Consider the following 11,022-nt stretch of genomic DNA (forward strand, 5'->3'; position numbering starts at 1 on the left):
AAGAATGGGAATTCCAGAACACTTAATTGTACTCATGAGGAACCTGTACATAGACCAGGAGGCTGTCTGTTCAAACAGAACAAGGGGATGCTGCATGGTTTAAAATCAGGAAGGAGTGTGTCAGGGTCGTATTCTTTCACTACACTTATTCAATCTTTATGCTGTGCAAATAATCTAAGAAGCCGGACTGAATGAAGAAGAAGGTTTTGGAGGAAGACTCATTAACAACCTGTGATATGCAGACGACACAACTCTGCTTGTGAAAATGAGGATAACTTGAAGCACTTACTGAAAATTAAAGACTAAAGTCTGCAGTATGGGTTACACCTCAACATAAAGAAAACAAAACTCCTCACAACTGGACCAATAAGCAGCATCACAATAAATGGAGAAAAGATTGAAGTTGTCAAAAAATTTCCTATTACTTGGTTCCACAATCAACACTCATGGAAGGAGCAGTTAAGAAATCATACTAAGTATTTGTACTGGGCAAACCTGCTACAAAAGGTGTCATTAAAGTGCTTTAGTGCAAAGGTGATGACCAAGGTGCACCTAACCCAGGCCATGGTGCTTTTAGTCACCTCATAGGCATGTGAAAGCTGGACAATGAATAAGGAAGACTGAAGAAGTGTTGATGGTTTTTTGAGTTGTGGTGTTGGTGAAGACTACTTAAAGTGCCATGGACTGCCAGAAGAACTAACAAATCTGTCCTGGAAGAAGTGCAGCCGGAATGTACTTTGGTCATGTTGTCAGAAGGGACCATTCCCTGGAGAAGAATATCTTGTTTGCTAAAGTGGTAAAGTGGCAGCAGAAAAAGGGAAAGACCCTCAAGGAGATGGATTGACAGTGGCTGCAACCATGGGCTCAGGTATAGCCAGCATCACAAGACTGGCACAGGACCGGGCAGTGTTTCATTCTACTGTACACAGTCACTATGACTTGGAGCTGATGTGATGGCACCTAAAAACAAAAACAACATAATTCAGAGACAATTCCAAGTTTATCTAAAAACTATTGCCTTTCTGAAACTATTTTATAAATAATCCTGTTGCCTTTAAAAAAAATCACCTTTTTCCTAACATTGTTCATCAAGTTCAGTTTTGAAATACCCGTATTTTTGGTGACAACTCTCAAAGTTACATACTTTCATTTTCCCTTGCAGTTTCTGCATAGCCAATTTTAATAATGGCAGCTTAAATCTTAAATATTCATAATATTCTCAAAATATTGATAATGATTCATCAATCTACATAGTACATCAAGGATTTGTACTGGGAGCTACTAAAGATGTTAGATCAAATAATTTTTACTCAATTTTATTGTCATAGGATTTGTTTGTTTTAATTAACCAATTTGCAAGTATGACAGTAAAGTTTATGCAATAGAAGCTAAATTATTTAATGTGGACAACAGCCAGATGCATAATTCACTGCAGTCGGTATTATTTCCATATTCCAAAATTCCATTTTACAATATTGAGTATTCAGCATGTTAACACACAGGGCTATCTTAGGTAATTGAATATTCTTGGGCACACAAATTAAAAAAAAAAAAAGTTCTTGAGATTTCTCTTAAGTACTCAACCAGATAATGTATTTTCCTGTGTGACATCCCAAAATGAACACATTTATTTTGAAGCAAAAGAAGTAAGGTCCTCGGAGTTTGAGAAAGGAAAAACTACATTGGGGGGAGGGGAGGAATACTGTCCAATTCACACGACAGAGGACAAAAAGTGTCCAGGACTCTTATGAACAGAACTTGAATTGACATAGACGTTTCTCCCAACTGACAGGTCGAACGACCTTCCTTCCTAAGTGCGTTTGCTTTTTCTCAGCCGTCAGCAGGATTTCTTTCACAATCTCGGGAGAGGCCTGCTGGTGCCTCCCCTTCTACTGCTGAAGTTTGGACAAACTTCGAGAAATCTCAGGCACCTGCGGCTCTGACCAAAACCGGCGAGCAGCACCGGAGGGCGCGTTTCTTCTCCCCGATTTTCCGTCTCCAGGCCTTTCTGACCAACCGTTTGCGCATCCCGTTTCCGAATCTCAGAAATAAGAGCCGTTCCGGAGAGCGGCGCCTAGGTCCTCACTAACGCATCGCGAAGGTGCGAGCTCGCAAAAGAGTGCGGTGACGAGCCTCTACCCTCTCCTGAAGCACCAGCCGCTGGGCCCGAGGACCCGCGGCGGCAGAAGCCCGCGCGAATGACCGCAGCCCCGCGGCAGCCGCGCGGCTCGCGCCTTGGCCGGAAAGAGGCGTGGCCTCGTGCGGCGCGGCCGCGGAGTGTGTGTTGGGAGGGGAGTTCCTGTCCGCCGGGCCGCACGCGCGTTTCCGGCGCGCTCCCCCGCCTCCTGCGTCCTGTGGTCTCGCCCGCCCTCGCTGCCATGTTGGATTGTGCGGGCGCCGCTGCCGTCGCGGCCAAGGGAGGAGGGCTGGAGGAGGAGGAGCTGGGAGTTTAGCGCAGTCGCCAGTCTGCGAGGACAACGACCGTCCGGCCCTAGCCTTGCCGGGCGGGAGCGGGGAGGTTTTCTTTCTCAGCGAAGTCCGAAAGCGGCCCTCCATCAGCGCCTCCTTCCCTTGGCCTCGTTCTCCCCGCGCCGGAGGGGCTGCGAGATGCTTCACCTCTGACTCCCCACCCCTGTCACCGAGAGGGGCAACGAGTGCTCGCCTACTCGCCGGACGAGAAGACCCTGGACTCCCAGGCCCGCCGGCCAAACCATGAGCTCCGGCCAGCTGCAGCCGCCGCCGCCGCGGAGGGTCCCCAACGTGGGGTCCCTGCTGCTCACTCCGCAGGAGAACGAGTCCCTATTCACCTTCCTCGGCAAGAAATGTGTGGTCAGTGGCCGGGATCCGCGTCGCCACCTCGACGTTATCGCCCGGGATGAGGGCCGGGAAGGGGCCAGTGGGAGTGGGGAAGGAGGCGGGGGCGGTGCCGAGAGGGTCCTGCTGCCCTCCAGGCCTCCCACCGGCCGGTCCCGCGTCGCGCCCCGTGCCCCTAGCCTCGGTGTGGCCAGTGCAGGCCGGGCCGAGCTGCCGGGACGCGAGAAGTGTCACCTCCACAGGCCTGCCCTGGAGTCCGCGGGGCCGGGACCCTGCCCGCGCCCTCGCTGCTGGTGCAAACTTTACTCGCAGGTCCCAAGGGGATTTTCTTGGCGGAGCTGCTTGGTCTCAGAACCGGGGCCCCCTTTCTGGCCCTCGTTTAACCGCCTTCTCTTTGATCTGGGCGTGCCTTTCTTCACAGTGCCAAAGGCTCCAGGAGTGGGTTAGGTCGGGAAATGGAGCCCGAATATGAATGGAGCGGACCCGAAGATGGGTGTTAAAAGTCGTCCTTTAGGATCTCAGGAGGGAATGAAGTCGAGCGCAGGTTCCTGAGCTCTCTTCGCTGCGGAAGGAGGGCAGGAAATGCTACTGCTTTTCTTTGCGGAGAAACAGGGTTTATTTCTTTAGCAGGCGCACCCAGGCCCTGCTTCTCCTCTCCTCCCCACTGATTTTTTTTTTTTTTTCCATTGGTAAGAGGGGGTGCTTTTCTCCCCGCAGCCATGCGCAGGGAAACCGCAGTCTCCAGTAGTTTTGGGCCATTCGGGGTTGACAATGGTTCTTCGGTTGGAGCTTTGCGGCCGATTCCAACCCGAGCTGGCCGGTTTGCAGCAAGCAGTTCTGGGAAGGCGAATGTGTGTTGTTGACGGAAGCGTTCCTTAGATTGGCTGCTGGCATTTCTGGGGCTTGGGGAGGTTCTCTCTCATGTAGGCCTTGTCTGGCTGCATCTTACTGCGGTGGCCCGGCTGAACTGGGGCTGAGTTTGTGGGATCTCTGGCTGGGCCTTTTCTCTTCCTCTTTGCCTGTTAGCACCTGCAGAGTATGTGCCACTGGGACCCAGGAAACACCTACGGGAATTTCAACAAATCTATTATCATTTTATAACCTTCCTTGGTCACGTTTAAATAGGCCAAAGCAGACTACTCCTGCTTGTTTAAGAAGTTAGGGTTAGTTTCTGGTAAGTTACTGGATTAATTGTTAACTTGGTGGAAGTCTACCCTTTGTAACCTGTGCTACTCGGTTGGAGACTGAATTCAATTTCAGGTGTGTTTTCATATTGCAGAAGTTAGATTTTAGAGACCAGAATTTGAGTTGACTGATTAGGGGAATGATACATGAGGGGTGGCTTAAAACTGGAATTTTGGAAACAAAGATAATCAAGTCTTCCACAAACACATAAACTTTTTTTTTCCTAAAGAAATGAGAAAACTGAGCCAATGAGCCCTAAGTCACACAGAATTTACTAATGTAACCAGAGCTAGAAGACCAGTACTCTGATGCCTGGTTCATTGTGTTTTCCACTACATCATGTTGCTTTCGAAGGTTTTTTTTTTCCTTAGTTGTTATTGATTCATTTCTAACAGTAGTGTTAAAGGAATAATCATGTCATCTTTTTAGGTCATCAAAAACCAGTATAAATAAAATACAAGATTTCTTAAAGCAAACTAATTTATGCATACTTTCAATCTAGGAAAATCTCTAGCACTTTGAATTTTATGTTACCTGCAAATGACTGGGGGGAAAAACATTCCAGTTTTGCTGGTTTACTACGTTTGTTGTGTAATGTGTTTTTTTTTTTTTTTTAAAATAAACTAGTAGTTGTACTGTGTTTTACGTAGCAGACACAGTAGGTAGGAAGCAACATTTACACAAGTATATTCATCGCTCTGTGTGTTGTTGTTGTTGTTGTTGTTATGTGCCGCCGAGTTGGACCCGCCTCATAGTGACCCCTCCTTGGGTTTCCGAGGCAGTATCACTACGGAAGTAGATTGCCCCATCTTCCTTCCAAGGAGTGGCTGGTGGGTACCATTGGTGTTTACTGGTTTCAAAAAATAATGTACAAGAACGCTATGATAGAGAATGATAGCATCCCTCACTGGTTAACATGTGGATTGCTGAATAAGCTGTACCAGTATTCAATGCTCAACTTCTTTATGTCATCTATTAATCAAGACACTGTACCTTTTGAGTTTCTTTCACTTAAAACCACACTAGTATAGTTGCCTTCTCTTGTGTGAAATTACTATAAAGAATTAACTTTAATATTTGAAATTCTCAGTTAATAGAGAGTAAGTGGTATTTTCATTTTGGGGAATAATCTTTATTTTTCTTTGCTATGTATGCCATTTTTGTTAGTTTAAAACGATACTGAAATACACTCTCCCACAATAAATTCAGCAGTAAATTTGATCTGATACACAGGTCAGGTTTGTTAGGCAAGAAGTCTATTATTTGGAGCTCTGTCTAAGGATTTAAGAAATGAAAGAGTAGTGGTTACATTCTCAGCTCTCCAGGAGTGCCATTCCATCTTTCATTCATTCAACAAGCATGTACTGAGTAATCAAACATTGAGGTCACAATCAGCATTGAGCCTACTGTGTCTAAAAAAGGAAACATGTAAACTGATGAATAAGTCAATACCTCAAGAGTGATGTGTGAGAGGGACGGTGTCAGAAAGGAAAACACTTAGCTTTGTAGTTAGCAGAGCTGAGTTGGGATGCATAGAGTCACTTTGAACAAGCTTCTGAACCTCCTTGTCTTAAGTTTGATTTTCTCTTCTGTAAAATCAAGATACTGTTTTATGTGTGGTTGGGTGGATTGGAAGGCCTGTATGCAAATATAAGGAAGCTATAATTTTTTATGGATTGAGGTAGGTTTCAGCATCTGTGGAGAGTTGGTGGGAGACATGATAAGTAAAAACTATAAAAAATGGGTGAAACCTGAATCTTTAAGATTAATAGGTATACCCTGGGTTGACAAGGGAGGTATGAAACAGTTTGGAAAGTTAGGGGCCTGCCCAGTTCATTGTGGAACGAGGAAGGTTTCTGCTGAGGTTCTCAAATTCAGATGTGCATTGGGATCCTTGTGGAGATTATGAAAGATGCATATGGCACTTCACTAGATAGTGTTCACATTCACCAGCTCTAAAGTGGAACTAGGAGCTCTGGTGTGGCATAGTGCCTGAGGCACTTGACTGCTAACCAGAAGGCTGGCGGTTCAAACCCACCAGCCACTCTTCGGAAGAGGAGGGGTAGCTATGAGTTGGGTCCGACTCCATGGCACATAACAACGACAACAACAACAAGGTGAAACTTGGGCATGTCTTTTTCCAAAGCTTGGCAGGTGGTTTTGATAGTACCAAAGTTTGAGAACCACTGATGAAGTCTATTGTATTCTGAAGGGGTAATCCAGGGAGCACCTTGGAAATGGTATTAAGTATTCCTTGAATCTCGTCTCTGTTTTGTGACTTCAGGTTAAATTAAATCATAATATCAATGTGTATTTCATATTAAAATACTAATTTCACTCTTGAAACGTCAATGTGTATTTCATAGCTGTAGGAGGGATATTCGTACTCTTAGTGACCTATGAGTTGGAATTGACTCAACAGCAATGGGTTTGGTTTTTTTTTTTGTTTGTTAAGAGGGAGTATGGTTGAGGAAGTATTGCACTATTAGAGGGGAACCACAAGATCAGATCTGATTTTCAGCAGTTTTGTGGGTGTAAGGGGAAGTGGTTTTATGGTTTTGAGATTAGAGACTAAAGAGATCAGATAGGCATTGACAGTAGTTCATGTAAAATATGAGGGCTTGAAGTAAGGCGGTACTCTGGTAGCGTAGTGCCTAAGGCATTTGACTGCTCAGCAGAAGGCTGGCAGTTCAAACCCACCAGCCATTCCTCAGAAGGAATGTTGGGCAATCTACTTCCATAGTGATGCCGCCTCAGTAACCCAAGGAGGGGTCGCTGTGATTTGGATCTGACTCCATGGCAGTGTGTTGTGTTGCATTGGTGGGAATTCAAGGGCAGTTAGCAAGATCCCAGCAGGACTTAAGTCTGTTGGGTATATGGGATGAGGAAAGGGAATTGAAATAAAGGGAGGTATTATTACAAGCACCATTCATCTGTCAGTTGGTTATACTTTGGTGGCTTGCATGTTGTAATATTGGACGCTGTGCCACCATTATTGCAAGTACTGGCAGAGTAAACCATAGTGGACTGGTTTCAGTGGAGCTTCAGGCTAAGACAGACTAGGAAGAAGGACCTGTCAATCTACTTCTAAAGAAAATTGGCCAGTGAAAACCATAGGAATAGAAGCGAAACATTGTCTGGGTCATGAGGATGGCACAGGACCAGGCAATGTTTCGTTTGTTGTACATACAGTTTGCTATGAGTCTGAACTAACATGATTGGTTATCACCCACCAGCCACTCGTTGGAAGGAAGACTGGGCAATCTACTTCCGTAGGAATACCGCCTCGGAAACCCAAGGAGGGGTCACTATGAGTCGGGTCTTACTCGGCAGCACATAACACCAATGGTTGTTTTTATGCATAGAAAGATATACTCTATATATCTGTAGATATATTCTGTATTATAAAATACGAAGACAAACAGTTGACTAATTAATGTTAGATACAAACCATACTAACTGTTCGTAACTCAATGACTGCCAGTATATAATGTGGTGCTTGCACAATATCCTATTTCACAGAATGTATTTTGGACATTAAGTGATACATGACTATTTATATTCTTTAGTTTGTTTTTGTTTTGTCACCTTTTAAGGGATAGACCTTATGCCTGTGTCAAAAAAAAATCTCACTTCTATCCAGTCGGATCTGACTCATAGCGACTCTTCTTTGGGTTTCCGATTGGTATCACTACGGAAGTAGATTGCCCAGCCTTCCTTCCGAGGAGTGGCTGGTGGGTTTGAACCACCTGCCTTCTGGTTAGCAGTCAAGTGCCTTGGGCACTACGCCTCCAGAGCTCCTTATGCCTATGTAGTCTCCTTTAATTTTTATAACATCTAGCATCCTGATCACCGAGTACTTACTGATGGAAGAATTTTAATTGCTAACTTGTTGACTTCAAGCATTTCTCATTCCTCGAGCAGATTGTCAAAACCTTCTGTTTTTGAGACAGATGGTATCTGACTTCAGTCTTCATTTGTTAGAACAAAGGTGTTTAATTCTGCTGTTGAACAAATATAGGTGGGGGCAGTAGGTGTCTAGCACTTACATTGTTTCTAAATCAGACATTTTGGCAGTGAATCTTAAATGGGTTTAGAGGGAAAGATGCGGTATTATAACTAGTTGTGATTGGAAATATAGTTCATATTGAGTACTGTGAAAGATAGGTGGGTAGTGCAAACAGTCTGCTTGTTTACTACTAACCTAGAGGTTGGTGGTTTGAACCCACCCAGTTGAACCGTGGAAGAAAGGCCTGGTGATCTACTTCTGTAAAGATTGCAGCCAGGAAAACCCAAAAAGAGCAGTAGTACTTTGTTAGCACATGGAGTCAACCATGAGTCAGAATCCCCTTGACGGCAGCAGGTTTAGGGTTTTTTTGGTTTGGTTTGGTTTGGTTTTTGGTTTTGATTTAGTGGGGAGGAAGAAAAAGGATTAAAATTTACTGGATTTGGCCTATACAAAGGTGAGAAGTAAACTTGTCTGCGTGTGTGTGTGTGTTTATGGCTCTGGTGGCACAGTGCTTAATGTGTCTGATTGCTAACCAGAAGGTTGGCAGTTCAAACCCACCAGGTGCTCCACAGAAGGAAGGTGAGGCAATTTACTTCTATAAAGATTTTCCGCTTTGGGAATCCAGTGAGGGTTACTGTGAGTCAGAATTGACTCAGTGGCAATGGGTTTGGTTTTGTGGGGCGAGTGTGTGTGTGTATACACATGACATATATACATATGTAGACATATGTATGTGCAGAAAGAAAAGTTAGCATCATCCTGGGTGGACTATGTACACAGGAGAGCTTTAGAGGAGTCCAGTGGGTCTGGGTTACAAATCCTGATTCAGGTTATTCTTAGCTCTGTAACTGTAGGCATGTTTCTTAGCCAGTCTGAGCCTTAGTGTCTAGACTTGGTGAGAGGTTTCAAACAGTAATGCAGTAATGTATGTGAAGCACAGTGAGTGTATATCTGGCATTTATAAAGTATTTTGGGAGTTTGGAGAAGCGTGTAAAAGAATATGTTTATTAGTGGTGTTCAGCACTTATTTTAGATTTCCCCCATTACAGGTGGGGAAGTTTCAGAGTAAAATTTTGAACTCTGTATTGTATTTCTTTTGACTTAGGTAAATCCTAACACAGTTTTGTTTGAAGTGCAGCTAATTATGGAGCATGTAAATTAAGAGTTAAAAGACAGCTTGAACAAGTCTGTTTGCTGGGTTTCTGAGCAGACTCACCCTTCCTGGCTGGGACTGAAGAAGAGGAAAGGAGTAGTCCTATGAGCTAGCACACTGTTCTTGGGTTTTAGTCCAGATTTTGCCACCAATTAATTGTGACTGTGAACAAGAATCTCTCCTTTCCTGAACCTCAGTTTCCTAATCTGAAAATGAGGGGGTTGAGCAAGATAACTCCACAGTCTTTCCAGCTTTTCTATATTATCACTATATTCTAGTTACCAGGGAGTGAGTCATGGGAAGGGACACCCCTGCTGTCAACCCTGATATATGTCCTGTTTTGCACAATGGAGGCAAAGACAGTGTATACCTAAATGAAAAGTAGATAATCCCAGATCACTTCATTGCAAATTCCCGTTTCTGACACTTTCCATTTTCTAAGCATCACACTTTACTAGAATTTTCACATCAAAAAGACTAGGACAAACAGGATTAAAAGGCACTAATAATAGAATAAGACAATGAAAATGATCAATTATAAGACATTTTTGGTTTATTAGAAGTAGGGTGCCTTTTGTTTAGATCCCTAGGTGGCCTTTTATTTAAGGTGGAGTTAATTTTAAGAGTGTCATCTTAACCACTTTTATCTAAACCAAAAAAAAAAACCAAACTCAGTGCCATCGAGTCAATTCCAACTCATAATGACCCCCTTTTGGTTTCCGCAGTGGTAAATTTTCACAGAAGTAGATTGCCCAGTCTTCCTTCCACGGAGTGACTGGTGGGTTTAAACCTCCAGCCTTCTGGTTAGCCGTCACATGCCTTAAGCACTATGCCACCAGAGCTCCTTATATCTAGGACCTTGTTTTTTTTACATGAAATTATGTTAGTGATATGATGGCTAGATGATCTACTTTATTGCTTGTTTTTCAGGGTTCTTTCTTGGTTTGTTTGTTACACTTGGTAGTTTTCATGAGCTGATTGTCATTTTGGAGACTGATTCAGATCTGAGGCTGCTATGGATTTCCATTCATATGATTAAAATAATTTTGACTTATTATGTTAGCAAACTTGTATTTCCTGAAACAGCATACCAGGAGACAGTAGAACCTTTGACAGAACTTTCCTGAAAGTCAGTTGGGTACCTAAATTAGACATTTCTGCTTTGCTTTAAGATGTGAAGAGTTATTGTATCTTTCCTGTCTTTTGTATTTCTGAACCTCTACTTTTGCTGTGCTGTGGATACTAGAACGTAGAATCGGTGAGGGCAATGTCTGACTGGGCCCTCTGAATGCGTCTTGGATCCAGCACGTCACTCTTACAGTGTTAGGGATTATATTAGAAATGCCCTATTTTTTAAAAATGTCATCTTTTACTCGAAGTAAAACTAATATTTAAAGATGATGTCAAATTGTCTAGAAAAGTCTAGAAAGAAAATGAAGTCTCTTGCCTGGAAGGCAGGTTTTACCAGGACATACAAGGTTGCCCACATTGAATAGAGTAGGAGGATGCTTCAGTGTTGGCTCAAGTACAGAAGCGGTGGTTCGAGTCCAGCACTGCTGAGCACCACACACTGGTACTCTGTACCACATGTGTACTGGGATTCCTAGTGTTCTGAAGCAAGACTTTTTTTTTTTAATTAGGATCTGGGTGAAGATTCACAGAGTACACTCACCCCTCATACAGCAGTCCACACACACCCCGTCTCATGTCATTGACCAAAATCTACAACGCAGCAGCTCCCCTCCCACTTCCTCCCCACAGCCACCTCCTCCCAGCGTCCATCCCCCCATACTCTTCGAGAGGCCCATTGTCTGCCAACCCTGTATCTTGGATACACTCTCCATTTGTTGTTTGTGTTGTT

General features: G+C 43.9%; 1 protein-coding gene across 1 annotated transcript in view; it reads left to right on the top strand.

The window, feature by feature from the left end:
* The first annotated feature begins 2,712 nt into the window (after nt 1-2,712).
* The window catches only part of WASL (WASP like actin nucleation promoting factor), a 122,704-nt gene continuing 114,394 nt past the window's right edge, over nt 2,713-11,022 (top strand). Inside the window, exon 1 of the mRNA XM_007946748.2 lies at nt 2,713-2,829. Coding sequence (XP_007944939.1) covers nt 2,713-2,829 — 117 coding nt within the window. The remainder of the gene's footprint in view (nt 2,830-11,022) is intronic.

This window comes from Orycteropus afer, unplaced genomic scaffold (assembly GCF_000298275.1).
Source record: "Orycteropus afer afer isolate SDZICR_OR568_19922 unplaced genomic scaffold, OryAfe1.0 scaffold00170, whole genome shotgun sequence".
NCBI classification, from domain to species: Eukaryota; Metazoa; Chordata; class Mammalia; order Tubulidentata; family Orycteropodidae; genus Orycteropus; species Orycteropus afer.